This window comes from Ictalurus furcatus, chromosome 16 (genome assembly GCF_023375685.1).
Source record: "Ictalurus furcatus strain D&B chromosome 16, Billie_1.0, whole genome shotgun sequence".
NCBI lineage: Eukaryota > Metazoa > Chordata > Actinopteri > Siluriformes > Ictaluridae > Ictalurus > Ictalurus furcatus.
In genome coordinates this window covers 5,202,753-5,222,549 of record NC_071270.1, presented here as the reverse complement: position 1 = coordinate 5,222,549, position 19,797 = coordinate 5,202,753, and the positions used below count along the sequence as shown (strand labels likewise).

The window sequence follows — 19,797 nt, the reverse complement described above, 5'->3', positions numbered from 1 at the left end:
TAAAAATGTACCTGGGAAGTTTTAAAACAACTTCATTATAACATCTTATTATAATATATAGTTTCATACAACATTTCTACATGAAAGTAGAACAACAAAATCGAATATATATATATATATATATATATATATATATATATATATATATATATACATAATATTTTTTGACACAAACCGTCCACACTTTTGAAATGTACTGTCCAATAGCTGTATGACTTTTATCCAACCAGTGCTCGAAACCTGATTAAGGGCTCTATCCGACATGTAGTGCACTATATATGGCGCAAAAACACCGCTGTTTTACTCTCTATGTAGTGCGCTAACGTAGGAGTCAGGGGCTGATTTGGGATTCGCCCGATATTTAGAACGCCATTTTATAAAACCCCGCCTTTCTCTCGCTGCGGCGTCTCCTCACCGACCAATCACCTATCACTATTCGGAACGGCTCAGCCAATAGGAAGACGCGTTACACTCGCTCCTCGCGCCGTATTTCCGGGGCTGCTTCAGGAATGTAAACTATTCAACATGGAGACAGCAGTTGATAAGCTGGAGGCGATGGTAAGCTCTGAGGTTGATTTTTATTTTGATATAAAATTTTTCAACCAGACTGTTTAATAAGATATAAATCATCAACGTGTGCTTATCGTTCAACGTCATTTATCTTTAACGTATATATCATATGTTCCAACGCTAAATTTCGTCCATCGCCTCAGCTTGACGCTGGCTAACGGCGCGCGCGCGCGCGCTCTAAGGCGAGAAAATACCCCAAAACACATCTCGCCTGCTTTTTATTTATTAATTTTTACGTAAGACATTTCCTAACACTTAAATGTAACTAGGTCGCCCCGTTAATGCTGTTATAGTGAGTAAAAGGTGAAAACTGTGGCTCACGGGCAATAAAAGTGCTCATTTTGCCGTTACGCGCCGTACGACGAGGACAACGAGTGGGAGAGTATATGATGCGCGTTCACGAGGAGGCCGTGCCCGCGTTCCCGGGAATGCGCGCTCACACGCGTACCGAGGGGCTCGCGCGCACGCTCCACGTCCATGACCTTTGAGGTCTCAGAGTTAATAAAATAAAACTTTATTTATTACAGTGTAGGTGAAAACTTACACACACATAGCATGATATCAATGTGTAGCATAAAGATAAAATTTGCGTTAAATAAGAGATAAACTACAAATTCCTGTTACATAACAGTGGAATACTGTTAACAGTGTGAGAGAGCACAATGTACAGGAAAGGACACACACACATACACACACAGGTGCTGTAAAGGGGTTGATAACGCAGGAGGCCCGGCTTTAATGCACAGACAGGTGGAGAGGCGAATACGTCTTTTTCCTCAGGATCTCCAGCCACTCCTCAAGGTGGGAGAGAGACAAAATCCATTCAGTCCCACTTTGCTCGATGGCGTTTAATTATATGTAGAAGGCAGCACTAACTGTAAACAGGTAAATAAATCAGGTGTGAGCTCAGGATTAGGCATGCAGTGATGTGGGACTCGGTATCGGTCCTGTAGGGATGGAGAACGAGGATGAGGAGAGAGTTATATTAAATGTTGTAATTTCTGGTCAAATGAAAGCACAAGATGAGGAGTGCGTATCAGCAATGACCCTGCAGCTGGCAAACATGCGAGCGGGAGATAGACATGAAGAAAAGAGAGTCAAATTAATTCATTAGATAAAAAGAGCCATGCATCAGTTCCTCCAGGGTCCTGAAATCTACAACAACGCTGATTTGATTCCTTATCTAAAGTAACTTCATTACAACTGATAAAGCTGTATGTATGGCCTTGATGAAGGCTCTATGAATGGCCTCTGTCGGCTGTATGAAGGCTCTATGAGTGCTCTATGAATGGCCTCTGTGAGGGCTCTATGAAGGATTTATGATGGTTCTAAGAAGGCTGTATGAGGGGTCTATGGATGCTGTATGAAGGCTGTATGAGGGCTCTGTGAAGGCTGTATGAGGGCTCTGTGAAGGCTGTATGAGGGCTCTATGAAGGCTGTATGAGGGCTCTTTGAAGCCTGTATGAGGGCTCTTTGAAGCCTGTATGAGGGCTCTATGGATGCTGTATGTGTGCTCTATGGATGCTGTATGTGGGCTCTATGAAGGCTGTATGAGGGCTCTTTGAAGGATTTATGAAGGCTACATGAGAGCTCTATGAAAGCTCTATGAGAGCCCTATGAAGGCTTTATGAGGGCTCTATGAATGCTGTATGAGAGCTCTATGAAGGCTCTATGAATGCTGTATGAGAGCTCTATGAGGGCAGTATGAGGGCTCTATGAAGGCTCTATGAGGGCTCTATGAGAGCTGTATGAGAACTCTATGAAGGCTCTATGAGGGCTGTATGAGGGCTCTATGAATGCTGTATGAGGGCTCTATGAAGGATTTATGAGGGTTAGGGTTATTCTGTTACTTTATCAACTCCAGTTAAGTTCTTTGAATAATTAGTGGAATGTGTTGAAGAGGAATCGAGACCTTGGTGTGTGATGTAACTGTTTGTTTTGCAGGTTCATAATCTAACACTAACTTTCATCCTGCAGAAGAAGAACCAGTGTCTCTCTGTCCCTCCCTCCCTCAGTCCCTCCGTCTGTCCCTCCATCCGTCCAGTGCCCCTTTTATGTTGTACTACTGGTGCCGTGGTTCTGAGAGCAGTGCAATGTTAAAAGGGCATTGGCTGGGTTTTTCTCTCCGAGATCTTTCTCACACTCTTCCTCCTCCTCCTCGAGGCCGGTGCTGTTTACAGGAGCTCTGACATCATTGCACTACTGTACCACACAGCGAGCAGTGCAATAGTATTGTCAAAGCATCTGTGCACAGCTGGAGCACGTGTGTGTGTGTGTGTGTGTGTGTGTGTGTGTGTGTGTGTGTGTGTGTTCCTGATTCCTGAGACCCTATCAGTATTGTCTCTGCTGTGCGCTGTGTTCAGAGTAGTGCAATATTGCTTATAGGGTTTCAGGTTTTGGGTTAAACTCCACTGGAGTACTGAGACTGGAGATTATTTATTTACTTATTTTAAAAAAGGTTTTACTTTTTATTTAGCTTTAAAATTCATAGCATTTTTTAATTATATTTTTTCTTTATTGTTTTTTGTAGGCTCATTGTCTACATTGGTATTGAATTAACTATTAGTATTATTTTAGTTTTTAGTGGTTTTTAATTATTTTATTCTGTGAGGGATTACTCTTACTTTTATTATCATTGTGTGTGTGTATATATATATATATATATGTGTGTGTGTGTGTATGTGTGTATATATATATATATATATATATATATATATATATATATATATATATATATATATATATATATATATATATAAAAATAAATATATGAATGAATTTTACAAAATTATATATATATATATATAATATATAATTTTGTAAAATTATTTCATTTACATTAATTTATTTATGTACTGTAAATGTATTTATTGTATAATTAATATTTCATTTATATTATTTATAAAATTTTAGCTGTTGGTGAAATTATAAATTATTTAATGTTGTTAAATAATGTAATATTGGCTTTTAATCTGTTAGTTCCATTAGAATTAAATAAAATAACCCTATCTGAAATATTTGCTCTTTAATCCTTTGTTGTTGTTTTAAATATGATTTTATTGATTTATTTGAGTGTTACATGTCTTCCTCTTCTTCTTCATCTCATTATTATTATTATTATTATTATTATTATTACTATATTATCCATTTGGTTATTCATTACTGAACTCAGGAATTAGTTTTAGATTTTTTCTGAATAATTGTTCTATATTTGGTTATATATTTAATCCATACAGCGTTGTTGTTGTTGCAGTTCCAGAAGGCCGAGGCGGATATCGAGTACGTGGAGAAGCGTCTGAAGTTCGATTTCATGACGAGTGCTCGGGAGAACAGCACCGCTGAGGTCTGACACGCAGTCACTTAATAATAATAATAATAATAATAATAATAATAATAATAATAATGATGATGATGATGATTTTAAAATGTTTGCTCATATTTTTTTTGCTCATTAACTTTATTGTGGGGTTTAAATAAAACTGTGTGTTTGTGTATGTTAGGGGAACCCCGTTCAGCTGCTGGAGAGTCTGGCGGCCATTAAGGCTCGCCACGGCGCTCTGTGTGTGCAGATGGAGGAGATCGCCGCTGAGCAGAAACGCTCGATGGATTCGATCAGATCTCACCTGAACACCACGGTGAAGCTGGTGGAGGAGCTGCAGAACACGACAGACATGCAGGTAACACTCTAACACAACACACGGTTAACACGTCGTTTAACACAGCTGAGTTTCTCACAGAAATAACAGATTAGTGTGACGTTCTGTCGCAGGTTCCTCCACTCACACAGGAAGAACAGGAAGCAAGAGATTCCCTCTGTTCGTCCGTCACAGCTCTGTCTATAAAGGTCTCACACACACACAGTCTCTGCGAGGACTTCCACTGGCATAATGATTACAGTAGATAATTAATGCTATGATGCACCTAAACCTTTGTTGTAAGGAAATGTTTATTTATCGGTTTTATTAAAATACGATTTAGTACTTCTTGGTCCTTAGAAACGACTAAAAACATTCCTACACACTTTTCTACGTACAATTTCGGATTAATCAGTCAGTCGATTATTTGGTTATTCTGTGTAATTTTATTGTATGAATAAATATGTTTTTTCTCTCTCTCTCATCCTGCCCCCCTGTAGACACAGTGTGAAGCGCACACACAGCAAGAGTCTAACTGTAAGTGTGGGGATTTAATCATTATAGCAAAAAATTAATTGCTCATAATAGGAAATGATGAGGTCGTGTACATTATAAAAACATATTTAAACTGATTAGTGACCTCACATGGACACTATGAATCTGAGTGTCGATTTAACGCCCTACAGTGTTTATATGGAGACAAACGAACACTCTGGGTGTTAATTCAACACTACGGATCGTACTGTGTACATTTAAAAGTAATTATTAATCTAGGAAATCCAAAAGGCTGGAATACAGAACAGAACGTTCAGTAAGTTTCAAGGAAACCCAGTTAGCGTTAGCACTCAATAACGCTGCATCTTAAGTATTCCCAATATTAATTTGTAAAATAATTGAATGACTTATCCACTAGATTTGGTGTGTTTGTCAGTAGGGGGCGCCATAACCAATACTAAACGTGTTTGGGTAAACTGTAGACCACAAGGAGTTCGTCAGAAACGTTTAACAAGCGTACTTTGTTTGATTTGTGAAAATTAAACATGGACACGGTTGTGTTTGTCAGCGCAGGAGAAGTGCAGAGACGTGAAGGACGCGGAGTTCGAAGCCGTTCCGCGAAGCGTACGAGGAAACATCAAGCTCAGTGACGTCAATGCCCTGTACACACAGCTGACCGAACACTTCTCCTCAGACAACAACAGGTGTGGAGCCACACACACATACTATTGGCAAAAATAATAACCCCGCTGATCAGAGAATTGTTAATGTACTGTCTGTTGTCTTAATGGAACACATTGTTATTGTTTTCTAAGTGCTCTCTCTCTCCCTCTCTCCTCAGAGCGCCTCTGAGTTTGCAGAAGATGAGGAAATTGAACATGAGAGTGAGCGAGGCTGCAGTTAAGACGCTGAAGCACCTCGGCCTTGTTGAGCTGGATAGGAAAGGCTCTGTCTCTCTCCCGTCCTCACACTGAGGATAAAATCACCGAACTGAACACACGCTCTACACTCGTACGCTCGGAAATAAACGAGTTCCAGAGCATCAGACTCTGCGTTCTCCTCTAAATGACATTTATCACTTCATACTCTGGGAAACGTCGTTTTTAGAAACTTAAATACGATGTTCAGATTAGTTGTGTGTCAGTAACCCGTTATAACATTTCAGACGCACGGTATTTCTAACAGTGTGGCATACAGAGAGAGAGCGAGCGCAATCCCATAATTCTGTTCACCATCTCTCCCAGGTCAACACCGAGTCAGGTGAGAACAGGTAGATTATTTCAAAATGTACCATCATTATAATATAGTAAAGCTGGAAAAAGTCCAAATTGCACTATTTTTATACACAAAAAGCAATGTTTCCGTGGATGAGTCATAGCGTGGAAATGTTCTTTTCATTGTGTTACTGAATCTGTGTGTGTGTGTGTGATGTGTTTAATTAAAGTCTCATTAAACTATAAATTCCAACCTGTATTTAATAAACATTTATTACACATTACAAGTGTCAGTTAGAACATTAGATTAGACAAACAAGGATCAAGAATTAAAACTAATAGTTAAATTATTGTGACGTTTATTAATTACTGTGATGAATATTTTCATTAAAAGGCTTCAAATTTTTCTAACTTAAAAAACTGTAAAACCTGGAACAGAAACATGCGGGACTGAAACACGCGGAACACAAACACGCAGGACTCGAACACGCAGAACAGAACATGCTGGAAGATCCTTCTCCAGGAGGCTCCATTAGACTCCTGTTTTTGGGTTCACTCAGTGTTCGATCCTGGGTGTGTGCTCCAGAACAATCCATCTGCAGATTAAAGAACAAATCAATTCATTAATTTCCTCAATCAGAGACAGGTCTAATGACAAGAACTGACAATAAAACAAAACAACTAAAACTGTGATTTAGGACACACCCACAGTGAGGAGTTTAATGTTACTGATGATTGTAGGACACGCCCACACTGTGTAAAGGTTGAGTTTGTGTGTAGTGCTAATAATTGTTTAGAGATGTAGTGTATGTACAGCAGTGTGCCTGCGCTGTAGTGTGTGTGTGTGTATAGCGGTGTACCTGCGCTGTAGTGTGTGTGTGTGTATAGCGGTGTACCTGCGCTGTAGTGTGTGTGTGTGTGTGTGTGTGTATAGCGGTGTACCTGCGCTGTAGTGTGTGTGTGTGTACACAGCGGTGAACCTGCGCTGTAGTGTGTGTGTACACAGCGGTGAACCTGCGCTGTAGTGTGTGTGTGTGTGTACAGCGGTGTACCTGCACTGTAGTGTGTGTGTGTGTGTACAGCGGTGTACCTGCGCTGTAGTGTGTGTGTGTGTGTGTGTACAGCGGTGTACCTGCGCTGTAGTGTGTGTGTGTGTGTGTGTGTGTACAGCGGTGTACCTGCGCTGCAGTGTGTGTGTGTGTGTGTGTACAGCGGTGTACCTGCGCTGCAGTGTGTGTGTGTGTGTGTACAGCGGTGTACCTGCGCTGCAGTGTGTGTGTGTGTGTGTGTGTGTGTACAGCGATGTACCTGTGCTGCTGGCTCCAGATGGAGTAATGTTCTAGCTCAAAATCTTAAGATAGCTTCTCTATGTCCGATCCTGACACCTAAACGGGGAATAAACACACAGCGGGCGTGTGGATCAGCTCACACTCGGTTACCTGCTCCAGGTGGGAGGGGTTAAACACTGACATCATGACGTTTCAGCAGAGAGAAAACATGTTATTTAAGTTATTAAAGTTAAACGGCAGTGTGCATCTTTCCTGCACTGTGTGCGTGTGTGAGACCTGAGATGAGTGTGTTTTTGTCTTTGTTCCTTTCGTTGCCGCTCCTTCACTGGCATCTCCTCTGGAACAGCTGAAGTCCTCCTCCAGGATCACCTCCTCCTCCTCCAACTGCTGACAGATTCCCCGCTCCGCACTCACACTCTGTCCAAACACCCGCTCCTCTTCCTGATCAGATCCTGCGCTCACACTAACAGGATAGGATGATAACATTCTAGAGTGATGACAGGAAGTGATGTCGTGGGACAGAGATGGAGTCCCAGAGACAGGTGCAGGAAATCAGACTCCACACAGACAGGAAGTGATAGACAGACGGAGTGTGATGGAGGTGTAGAGGAAGAGAACATCATTACTAGATGATAAACACGTACTCCGTAATTACTGCAGCTCCTCTCACGGTTCTCTGTGCCTCAGGGTTCTCCAGCAGGCCCTGCAGAACCTCGTCCAGGGTGGAGTTTGCTCTGTGAGGTCATGTAACCGTTTATTACACACTAATCCTACATTCACAGTTAATAACACCAGAGTGACGTTAATGATCTTTACCTTTTAGCCTCCTCTAAAGATCGGTCTTTTTCTGTGTCACACTCTAATGCTGTAACACACACACACATTCATTCAGCTCTGATCATCTAACCAGCTGTTTCAAATACATTAACATCATGATGAACGATGGCGTAAAAATAAAATTAAAAAAATGCATCTTTAGTAATACTTTAATTAGGAAATACATATATTACTCATGACGCATCTATAATATATATGTATTTTATTATTATTATTTGCCTGGCTGTGTTCCAAACCAATGTGGTTGCCTTACTTTAACAACACTCAAAATCCAACTTTAATTGACATTAAATGTACTATATTTATGTTTTAAAAATGTTAAAATAATATTTATTATTTATATATATCAATATGCATCATTAATGGCTGCCCTGTTCCAAATCAACTTTAGCTTTTGCCTTACATTTACTCATTTATTTACTATAATATTTAAAATATTAGATGTTATATTCTTTATATTTTTAAATAATTATCACAACACTATTTAGAAATTTTATAATTATTTGTACATCATTAATTTTAGTCTTTTATTAATGCTATACCATTATCACATTTATTTATTACCTTTATTCATTATTTCTTTTATTTATTGTAATTGTGGTGTTTCAAAGCAATTTGAGCAGCATTTAAATTGCATGATAATGATAATAATATTAATAATAATGATGATGATAAGTTTAGTTTGTACGTCTCTGTGTTGGATCAGGATGTTGTGCTTCTTGCCCTTCTGGAATTTCTTGCCCGTATGATTCTGCATGCTGCTCAGCATCTGACAGTTTGTTACACTCCTCCTCTTCCTCAATGAACGTATCTTCATGGTCATCAGCCACTGCTGAGAGAGTGATGTGAGCACTCAGCGTTTGACCAGCAGGTGGCGTGAGTGTTATATAAGTGTGTGAATTAGGCACAGTTAGCGCGTTGTGTCCTTCATCACTTCCTCCTGCTTTTCCTCTTCCTCACACAGTGCTCGGTCCGTCTTTCCGGAAGGACCTGATGCACATCAGAGCTTGTATTTATTCCTATTATTTTATTTGCCATGTCATTACACAGCTTGGTAGCAGTCAGAGGTGAAGCTGTGACTAAGTTTTCCGAAGTCTTCGGGACAGAGGAGTTTACGCTTCTGTGCGGTTTCTCGCTAATGTGCGTAACAAGCTGCGATTTTTAAAATTTATTATTAACTTGAAGAGAGAATAAAGAGAGGGCTGGTGAGGGAACGAGTGTTTATAGCTGCTATAACGTAATCCAGAACAGGAACTGTAATGATAATGTGAATTATTCTCAGCACTCAGCGTAATCAGTGTGTGTGTGTGTGTGTGTGTTTTAACTCCGTCCTGCCTGCTGTGTCACTGTGGTCCTGGCTCTTCTCCTCACTGTGTCTGACCCCTGAGCTGGCTGTAATGAACTCCTGGTTGCCAGAGCTGGGCGTCTCTGAATCCCCCTGAGGAAAACTCCTCTCAGGCACAGACCAGTGTATCTGAACACACAGATAACAGCAGTAAATATCCAGTAGATAATGGAGAAGTGATTAAAGTGGCTGATCTTTATTCTGATGGCGCGCGCTGACCGTGTCAGTGCGCTCCAGTCTGGCCGTGTTGTAGCTCTCTGTGCGGGACGGAGACTCTGCGCTGCCCCATGGAGACGTCTCCATCAGAGACTGCAGGTGAGGGACGAGTGGGGAAACACACACCTCCTCCCTGCGGGGGGCGCTACAGCCTCGACCTGCTACAGAAATGTAAACACACACAACGTACGGTTTAGTACACAGATAAAAGTACGCAAAAGTAAATTCCATGTACAGGTGTAGGTGTACCTGTGTGTGTACGCGGGCTGCATGGGGTACTGTTGCATGGTGGGAAATGTGTGCTGTGTGGGCTAGGCCGGGCTTCGTTTTGCCCCACCCACTCCTGGAGTTGTGCAGGTGAACAGGTGATGCTGGAGAGATCAGCTATATCTGCCATATGACTGCTCCTTACACAAACACAGACAAAAGATATTTCCAGAAAATATTTCTACGTTTAAGAATAAGTGTGTAAAGGTGACACAGTGTGTATAGGTGAGTACAGGTGTTTACTGCACTTTACCTGGTGGTGTGTACAGACGGCGGTGCTGATTCTGCTTCAGTGTGTTCGGGCTCCTCTGGTGAAGATTGACACTCTGAACAAAACACACGCCATCAACATGTACATGAATATAAAACACACAGACCTGAACATTACAGACCCGCTGAAATATCCACTGTGCACCCTAATCCCTAATTACTACCTAGGCCACCTACACGCCCCAGGTGGGGAGTCAGTGCCACTAAATCAGCACCTCGTACCTCTGAATGTGGTCTTTACGGTCATGTCAGGGCGACACACCTCTATTGTCACGTCCGGATCATCCTCTGAATTAGGCGTCTAACGGAAACACGTGCATTATATAATGGATTAAATCAATATTACTAAATAAAAATAAGGCTTAAAAATTGAATCAGAAAAAAAAAAAAAATTATATACACAAAAAAGGTGTATTTACGTTAAAGCCAGAGTAGTTAAATCATTTAATTTCATTTTTAAATATACTTTTAAAAAATATACATTTTATATTTTGCTCAACTTAATAAAATAAAAAGCTCAATAAAATAAAATATACTGGTTTGTTTATTTATACACAATTGACATTTAATTATTCAATTATTTATTTGTGTGTGTGTGTATATGTATGTACAGTATCTCACAAAAGTGAGTACACCCCTCACATTTTTGTAAATATTTGATTATATCTTTTCATGTGAAAACACTGTAGCAAAGTGTCATTTCTTCAATGTAAAGTAGTGAGTGTACAGCTTGTGTAACAGTGTAAATTTGCTATCCCCTCAAAATAACTGAACACACAGCCATTAATGTCTAAACCGCTGGCAACAAAAATGAGTACACCCCTAAGTGAAAATGTCCAAATTGGGCCCAAAGTGTCAATATTTTGTGTGGCCACCATTATTTTCCAGCACTGCCTCTTGGGCATGGAGTTCACCAGAGCTTCACAGGTTGCCACTGGAGTCCTCTTTCATTCCTCCATGATGACATCACGGAGCTGGTGGATGTTAGAGACCTTGTCCTCCTCCACCTTCCGTTTGAGGATGCCCCACAGATGCTCAATAGGGTTTAGGTCTGGAGACATGCTTGGCCAGTCCATTACCTTCACCCTCAGCTTCTTTAGCAAGGCAGTGGTCGTCTTGGAGGTGTGTTTGGGGTCGTTATCATGCTGGAATACTGCATACTGATCATGCTCTGCTTCAGTATGTCACAGTACATGTTGGCATTCATGGTTCCCTCAATGAACTGTAGCTCCCCAGTGCTGGCAGCACTCATGCAGCGCCAGACCATGACACTCCCACCACCATGCTTGTCTGTAGGCAAGACACACTTGTCTTTGTACTCCTCACCTGGTTGCCCCACACACTCTTGACACCATCTGAACCAAATAAGATTATCTTGGTCTCATCAGACCACAGGACATGGTTCCAGTAATGCATGTCCTTAGTCTGCTTGTCTTCAGCAAACTGTTTGCGGGCTTTCTTGTGCGTCATCTTTAGAAGAGGCTTCCTTCTGGGACGACAGCCATGCAGACCAATTTGATACAGTGTGCGGAGTATGTTCTGAGCACTGACAGGCTGACCCCCCCACCCCTTCAACCGCTACAGCAATGCTGGCAGCACGCATACGTCTATTTCCCAAAGACAACCTCTGGATATCATACTGAGCACGTGCACTCAACTTCTTTGGTCGACCATGGCGAGGCCTGTTCTGAGTGGAACCTGTCCTGTTAAACCGCTGTATGGTCTTGGCCAGCGTGCTGCAGCTCAGTGTCAGGGTCTTGGCAATCTTCTTATAGCCTAAGCCATCTTTATGTAGAGCAACAATTCTTTTTTTCAGATCCTCAGAGAGTTCTTTGCCATGAGGTGCCATGTTGAACTTCCAGTGACCAGTATGAGGGAGTGTGAGAGCGATGACACCAAATTTAACACACCTGCTCCCCATTCACACCTGAGACCTTGTAACACTAACAAGTCACATGATACCGGGGAGGGAAAATGGCTAATTGGGCCCAATTTGGACATTTTCACTTAGGGGTGTACTCGCTTTTGTTGCCAGCAGTTTAGACATTAATGGCTGTGTGTTGAGTTATTTTGAGGGGACAGCAAATTTACACTGTTACACAAGCTGTACACTCACTACTTTACATAGTAAACTTGCTACTTTTGTAGTAAAGTGTCATTTCTTCAGTGTTGTCACATCAAAAGATATAATCAAATATTTACAAAAATGTGAGGGGTGTACTCACTTTTGTGAGATACTGTAGGTGTGTGTGTGTGTGTGTCTGGGTGTATATATGTGTGTGTGTGATTTGAATTAAGCATACCTGTGACAGCTCCTCTTTAGCGTGGGTGTTTTCTTGATTGTGTTTTGGAGTGTAGAAGATGCTGGAAGGTTCCAGAGGTGACTGATCGTAGTCCGAGTCTGAACCGTCCTCCTCCTGATCTCACACACACACACACACACACACACACACACACAGAGACCCAGAGACACACAGACACACAGAGAGAGACACACAGAGAGACACAGAGAGAGACACAGAGAGAGACAGAGAGAGAGACAGAGAGAGACAGAAAGAGAGACACACACAGAGAGACACACACACGACAGAATACACAGGTGTGGTGTGTAAGAATCCGCGCAGCTCTTAGGCAGTAATAACACACTGTACTGTTATTACAGTTATTATTAGTACATAATGACTGGTTACCCTGTGTTGACCTTTGACCTCATACACAGCATTGGGCAGTGTGAAGGTGTGATTCATGGTGTGGAAGTCAGTGCTCTCTTCACTCTCACTGTGCACACCTGGTGGAACAACGACAAAGGGGAGAAATTCGGTAAAAAAAAATGTAAAAAGACGTCTGAGCATCACGGTGTGTCCGGCGTGCAACCTGAGAATATATTACTTTACCTATCTACACACACACACACACACACACTCTCTCTCTCTCTCTAAACTGATTAACACTAAGAGTGAGATGCTGCTGCACCTGCGAAGCTCTTGAACAGAGCTTCCTCTGCGTCCTCCTGTGCGTCCATCAGGGGGCGCTGCGGCTGCTCCTGCGCCTCCTCACTGTCACTGCTCTCCACCAGTGCCCCTGCAGCACAGCTCAGGAAACCCCGCGTCATCCAAGCCACTGCCGCGCTCACCTCACCTGCTCAGGTAAGGCGAGTAACAATACAAATAATATAAATAGCAAGCCAGTTTAACTGAACCCGTTTTAATGCTAAAATAATTATAAGTAGATGATGAATTATTCGACTCACTGGTCCAGTTGTGTTCAGCACGCTGGTTTTGCGTAAGCTCCTGTGATGTGCATGCCGCTGATGACTGGTACAACCTGAAATGATAACTCTAATGTATATACTTTATAATTATATAAAAGTATTATAGAAAGTATGTATATACTGTGTGTGTGTACCCGTCACACTCCTCAGTGAATCTGACTGCCTGCTCCTGTCCTCCCCTCGTCCTCCTGTCTCTCTGAGAGATGTTTTTATCTCCCTGTCAGAGGTAAGCATGCTCTTGGCTCATTCTACACACTCACCTAGAACCTGCTCATTAGAATATTAGGCCACACCCATCCTCATCAGTACAGATAATTAGTTCATTATTATTATTATGAGTTTAATACCTCAGAACTTTCGAAGCTCTCCTCTCCAGCAGAGCAGAACTCTGTGACTTCTTCTTCCATCTCCTGACGCATCACACTGGGTATGTAGTTATATGATGGAGGTCCTGCTGCTTTCAGCATCACCACCTGTCTGCCTCTACACCCGTCTGGCTCGTCGAACTGTGGGATTCCGGAGCACGTGTTTCCCATTATCCTCGACTCAAACTTATCTAAGCTGCTCTCCACCTGCTGCCGCAGCAGCTGAGACACTTTCAGGTTCAGGACAATGGAGCTGACGTGGTTGCAAATGGAAGACTGGGTCCTCGCTTCTTCTTCTTCCGTGTACTCTTCCTCTACAAATGGAGGGCGGGACGAAAGGTGCGACTCATCCAGGGGTAGGATGTCCCGGAAGGAAATGTCCTGGAGGATGGTGTCCGAGGACGTGCAGCACTCTGTCGCTTCATTTTGGAGATTAATGAGGGAACTTTTTTGCTTTGTTTGGTTCTCCAAAAAGCTGTCTAGCTCTCGGAGCTGGTCCTGATTTACCTTATCCACCACCTGCTGCTCATCTGAGGAAAAAAAAAAAAAAGACAAGGAAATATTCCCAATGGAAGCTGAAAACCTCAATGTCTGATCACACAGCTGCCTATTTGTGCGTTCAAAAGTTGGTCTTATATTAAATCTACAAATATAACGTGAAATTTACGATCATCTAAATCATTCTGGTATACATCTCCAGCTTTAGGCCACACCCCCTACCTGAGTCAGGTTGTGGCTTGATGCCGAACTCTGTTTTCGTTTTCACGTGTATATCTAGTGCACCGTGATCGTTTGGAGGTTTGGTGTAAAGTCTTTTTTCCCCCTGATAGAACACATCTCATTTCACCGCCGTCAAAGTTTTCATAACATTCAACTCACTCTACTGCACCTTGTATCCTCGTTAGTCTCACCTGGGTGCACACTGTCTCGATTTTTCCTGATGTCTGCGCTCCATCTGTGTGGGCTTGACCTGGCCTGTAGGGGGCGCGTTTCACTCCTCCTCTCTCTCTCGCTCAGCTCCTGTCATTACCACAGCGACACGCAGCTACACCTCACTGCCACTCGGCTACACAACTCATTTCTCGTTATAGTAACCGCTAATTCAATTAAATTAAAGAAATTAAAATGACTTAGATAAAATACAACAAGACTGCTCTGAGGTTGTGTGTTCAGTTTAAATTGGAGTTTAACTACTTCTACACTTCACCACTGCTTTCCTGTATAACCTGTGTGCGCTAATGGTCATGTCTGTAGTATTTAGTGTTGTTAGTAGTTATTTTGTTCACCTGACCGAGCTGAAACAGCGTTTCTCTTTGTACTGTTTACATTCAATCTAACTGAACCGAGTGAAGAATGTAAGACTGTAGGGTGTGTGTTGCAAGATGGTTTTTTTTCTTTTCTCTGTGATGAACTCACGCTGAGGTGGAAGCGCAGTGTGTATCGCAGGTCCTGGAGGCTGCAGGTTCTCTCCTGAGCGCTGGGCTTCAATCCGTTCAGCAGCAGGTCGTAATACGGCTGTGGCACGGCCGGATCTGCAAAGAGAGCCTGACCCGCGTCTACGGCCTGCTTTATCCAGCATGGATTCACAGAACCCCACGGAACTGCATCTACACACACACACCAGTTGTGAAAAAATATGGTTTAAGCACTTTGTGGTGGAAAACATCAAGTCAGTATTTAATGAACAAGACATCAGGAGTCTGATTCTGTACCTTTATATTTTATAAGTAGTTGATGCATTTTTATACACTACCGGTCAAAAGTTTGTAGACACTCGACTGAAATGTTTCTCATGATCTTAAAAATCTTTTGATCTGAAGGTGTGTGATTAACTGTTTGAAATTGGTGTTGTAGACAAACATATAATCATGCCGACGTATTAATTTCTTTCATTAGAAAACTAACATTTTATTTACAAAAATATTTTTTTTAAACGGATGACTTGGAGCGAAATATTCCGAAAAGCAGCCGATACGAGTCCAGCGTAGGTGGGAACTCCTTTAATACTATTTAAAAAGCATCTCAGGGAAATTCCTCAAGAAATCAGTTGAGAAATTCTAGGCGAAAAGGGCGTCTACTTTGAAGATGATAAAATATTAAATTATTTTGATTTATTTTGGATTTTTTATCACAACATAATTCCCATTGGTCCATTATTCCAGAGTTTTAGTTATTCTAAAATGTGGAAAAAGTAAATAAGTGAAGACTTGGCTTAGTGGTTAGCACGTACGTGGAGTTTGCATGTTCTCCCCGTGCTGTGGGGGTTTCCTCCGGGTACTCCGGTTTCCTCCCCCAGTCCAAAGACATGCATCGTAGGCTGATTGGCCTGTCTAAAGTGTCCGTAGTGTATGAATTGGTGTGTGAATGCGTATGTGATTGTGCCCTGCGATGGATTGGCACCCTGTCCAGGGTTCCCCGTCACCCTGAAAAGGATAACGTGGTATAGAAGATGGATGGATGGTAAATAAATAAAGAATGAGTGTGTCTAAACGTTTGACTGGTATTGTATATATTATCCACTTGTCTGTTTTTATATGCAGAAACACTTCAGGTCATTGAAGGTGTTTTTGCTTTACGCGGGACTTTTCCGCAGTACCGTGCTTTGTTCTCGCACCGTGAACGCAAATACATTACTAACGTTACTAAAAAATGTTTCACGACTCATGGAACGAATAACAGCTCAGGAGACAACGTTCCTACCAAAGTGACACTAAGGGGGAATGAATGATTGCTCTGTAGGTGCTGCTTGTGTAAAGAGTGCTCTGTGCGTGTGTGTACCAGTGTACAGCTCCTGTATGAGAGCACAGATGCTGTACAGATCTGCTTTTCCTGTGCATGCTTTCCTCCTGATCACTTCAGGAGCTGCCCAGTTATACAGCATCGCAGGGACGGGCAGAGTGGAGGAGGGACTACAATCACTGCAGCGACAAAAATACACACACACGTTAACACCTAAATACACACATTTGCAAGTGCACAGTGCGTGACGTTGTGATTTGATGGTTAAATTCACCAACTTTTCCTTTATTATGTAATAAACTGCTTGATGTGGTTTCTACATAAATATCATCAAACATAACACTGTGTTGCCTGACAGTTATCACGATGCCATGTGAAGTAAGGTGTGCTTTCACCTGGGCACCGTGAAGCCGAGACCGGTGACCTTAGCAACCCCTGGGTGCACGACGAGGACAGAGTGAGAGGAGAGGGAGCGCAGCACCAGGGACCGGCTGTGCAGGTAGAACAGAGCTTCACACACCTGGAGGATCAGTGACAAAACCTCATACACCTGTAGGACGGGGAACTCCGCTCGCTGGTGTATACATACACGCACACACGCGCACACACACACACTCTCTGAGTCAGTGAGTCAGAAATAGACGTCCTATATTTCAGTAAGCATGCCATGTCCTTGTTGTTTAGGCGCGTCTGTCACTCTATTACAACTTACGCTAACAATTTTATATAAATTCTACAATACAGACTATTTCTACAGATCTACAACATTTAGCAGGTTCCCTGACCCCACACGATTTACAGGAAAAACACAGTAACTAAAACAAAACTGTCAACAACTCCTGCGTTTTGTGTATTTAAATAAAAAAACACTAGTCAACTCAGTTACTCAGTATTACACCACTGGATTGGTGTTCTGGATTGTGATTGGTCGTCAAGTGTTATATAGTTCTCTATAACAGCAGCTCTGACAGTAGTGTAGCTGCACATCACAGCTTTATATATATATATATATATATATATATATATATATATATATATATATATATACATATATATATATATATATATGTATATATAGAAACACGTACATTCTTATGCGTTATCGTTACGGTGAAGTTTTCTTAAAATAAGGAGACATTTATGGAAGGAGTCTCCAGTGTCAGAGCTGTGTAACAGTCAGAGGTGAAGCTGTAACTAAGTTTTCCGACATCTTCAGGACAGAAGAGTTTACGCCTCTTTGCGGTTTCCGATAGCCTGCATAACAAGCTGTGTTTTTTTTCTTATTAGTGTTGAGAGAGAATGAAGAGAGAGCTGGTAAGGGAACGTGTGTTTATAGCTGCTATAACACAAGTGAGAACTTGTTTCACAAACATCAACTGTAACTACAAATGGATAGAAAGTGCACTTTAGGCATGCACTTGTTAGTAAATGGTGTAAGAGGAAAAAAAAACACTTGGGGACGTGCTGTTCGAGGAAAATAATCAACTTCGAGGTGCTAAGGGTAACTTCATCACACTACCCAATCACTGATTGTTTATCTGTAACAGCACATCCCCAACTGTTTTACTCCTTATTTAGTAAACTCATTAACTAACTCAGAGCTGTCAGAAAATTTCTAATACTTAAGTGGTGTGTGTGTGTGTGTTACCCTGTGGTACAGCAGGGTGTACAGTGAGCCCACATGCACTCTCTCGTACACCAGTTTGCTCTGCTGCAGATGACTGGAGGAGCTTACTGCCATCAGCTGCAGAATGTGGGGGTGGAACAGCTGACTACAACATACATACATACACACACGTCAATAACGTCTTTTTATTTTCAATTTTACACCAACACATGCTGTTTATACTTACCCCGATGAATAGAACTAAATTATTTTGAATCTAGTTCCACTTTGTTAAAATGAATTTAAACCAGGTCTTATTTTAACTTCGACAGGACTGAAAGGGTTAAACCTGGCGTACGCTCTCTCACTGCTTCAGCTCTTGGTGCAGTGTTTCAGTGGAAATATTGAACCATCATCACTTTTGCCAGGAAAAGAAGTCGGTGAGTCATTACCCATAATGCAGCAGGATGCGGCAGGAGCAGTACGAGGTGTCTGATGTGTTCCTGTGAGTATTTACCAGCAGAAGTCGAGCTCGGTGACAAGCAGGTCGAGGTAGCCGTGTTGCGCGGCGTGTCGGTGCGTGCTGTCGATCTGCAGCTCCTTCACCGTAACACGGCTTCCTCTCCAACTGTAGCTGAGGACGAAGGACGGGAACCACGTCAGTCTTTTAAAGCACACGTGTTGACGCGTTCAAGCACCTTCGCTCTCAACACTCTGAACACGTTTCAAAGTATTTCGTTCTACAGGCACATCTCAAAAAAAATGAATATTGTGGAAAAGTTCATTTTCCCTCTGTAATAATTCAAAAAGTAGAGCTTTCATGTATTCTAGATTCATTACACAAAGTGAAATATTTCAAGCCTTTTTTTTTGTTTTAATCTTGATGATTTCGGCTTATAGCTCACGGAAATCAAAAATCCAGTATCTCAAAATATTAGAATAAAGAATTTATAGTACACAATATTCAAATTTTTTGAGATGCACCTGTAATGCCTTAGCTGCATTCCTTATTTATTGCTCTATTCCAGGTGCATTATTCGTTTACTCTCTTCGTACTTCTTTATACTTCTGCCTTTCAGATGAAGGAAATGAATCATGAATGAACAGGAAGTGGTTGTACTTGGTCATTTTGCTGAAGGATCCACACGGGAACGAGTGCAGAGCCTCGTCTTCGGCCTGCGATAACTCGGAGTCTGGTATTAACGGCACGGAGGCGAGAACGCCGACAGACATCCCGGACTTCTTCACGCACAACTGTGAAAAAAACAAAACCTTTTAGTGATACTAGATCAGAAAACATAGCGGTGTACATTTACGACTGTTCTAATGTTATGGATGCTATTACGTTAAAAGCTGAACATCATTTATTAATCAGGTACAAGGAGCTTTTAGTGTCTAGAAGTCAAAGTGATGGGTGATGTTCTCCTTGTTGCACATCCGTTTACAGAAGTTCCACTCAGCTTTTTTAAAATGCTGGCTCAAGATTAATGTACTGACCCTTAGATTAATGAATGCTGAAAAATTATCTTTAAAATTTTCTTTAACTTCCTTCAAAAAATCTCTTTTCTGTCTGGTGGATTAAAGGACGGTTTGAGGAACTTCTTCCTCAACTCTTCTTTTTATAAATTCGAATCTTTCTGACCACTGTGCGCTCTTACAGGAGCATAATTAAAATCGG

The 19,797-nt window shown here is 41.7% G+C and overlaps 2 protein-coding genes across 8 annotated transcripts in view; one reads left to right on the top strand and one right to left on the bottom strand.

The window, feature by feature from the left end:
- Positions 1-477: 477 nt before the first annotated feature.
- On the top strand, positions 478-6,167 carry ska2 (spindle and kinetochore associated complex subunit 2). Its single transcript, XM_053644677.1, has 7 exons — positions 478-558; positions 3,824-3,913; positions 4,071-4,247; positions 4,340-4,414; positions 4,706-4,742; positions 5,269-5,404; positions 5,542-6,167. The coding sequence occupies exons 1-7, from the start codon at positions 526-528 to the stop codon at positions 5,672-5,674; spliced, it is 681 nt and encodes a 226-aa protein (XP_053500652.1). The 5' UTR covers positions 478-525; the 3' UTR covers positions 5,675-6,167.
- LOC128620040 (inactive serine/threonine-protein kinase TEX14-like) overlaps positions 6,162-19,797 on the bottom strand; it is a 16,692-nt gene continuing 3,056 nt past the window's right edge. For 2 of the 7 annotated variants that reach the window (XM_053644660.1, XM_053644661.1), the window contains exons 7-30: positions 19,240-19,373; positions 18,637-18,753; positions 18,162-18,285; positions 16,909-17,087; positions 16,553-16,692; positions 15,191-15,381; positions 14,686-14,794; positions 13,757-14,304; positions 13,544-13,626; positions 13,389-13,462; positions 13,112-13,279; positions 12,829-12,926; positions 12,442-12,555; positions 10,361-10,439; positions 10,122-10,194; positions 9,851-10,008; positions 9,605-9,762; positions 9,376-9,514; positions 8,729-8,872; positions 8,020-8,068; positions 7,848-7,937; positions 7,480-7,690; positions 7,223-7,299; positions 6,162-6,510 (exon numbers count right to left, since the gene is read on the bottom strand). In XM_053644660.1, the coding sequence (XP_053500635.1) occupies positions 7,267-7,299; positions 7,480-7,690; positions 7,848-7,937; positions 8,020-8,068; positions 8,729-8,872; positions 9,376-9,514; positions 9,605-9,762; positions 9,851-10,008; positions 10,122-10,194; positions 10,361-10,439; positions 12,442-12,555; positions 12,829-12,926; positions 13,112-13,279; positions 13,389-13,462; positions 13,544-13,626; positions 13,757-14,304; positions 14,686-14,794; positions 15,191-15,381; positions 16,553-16,692; positions 16,909-17,087; positions 18,162-18,285; positions 18,637-18,753; positions 19,240-19,373 (3,213 nt within the window). In that variant the 3' untranslated portion in view covers positions 6,162-6,510; positions 7,223-7,266. The remainder of the gene's footprint in view (positions 6,511-7,222; positions 7,300-7,479; positions 7,691-7,847; positions 7,938-8,019; positions 8,069-8,728; positions 8,873-9,375; positions 9,515-9,604; positions 9,763-9,850; positions 10,009-10,121; positions 10,195-10,360; positions 10,440-12,441; positions 12,556-12,828; positions 12,927-13,111; positions 13,280-13,388; positions 13,463-13,543; positions 13,627-13,756; positions 14,305-14,685; positions 14,795-15,190; positions 15,382-16,552; positions 16,693-16,908; positions 17,088-18,161; positions 18,286-18,636; positions 18,754-19,239; positions 19,374-19,797) is intronic. The other 5 variants (XM_053644665.1, XM_053644664.1, XM_053644663.1 and 2 more) reach the window with 5 other exon arrangements.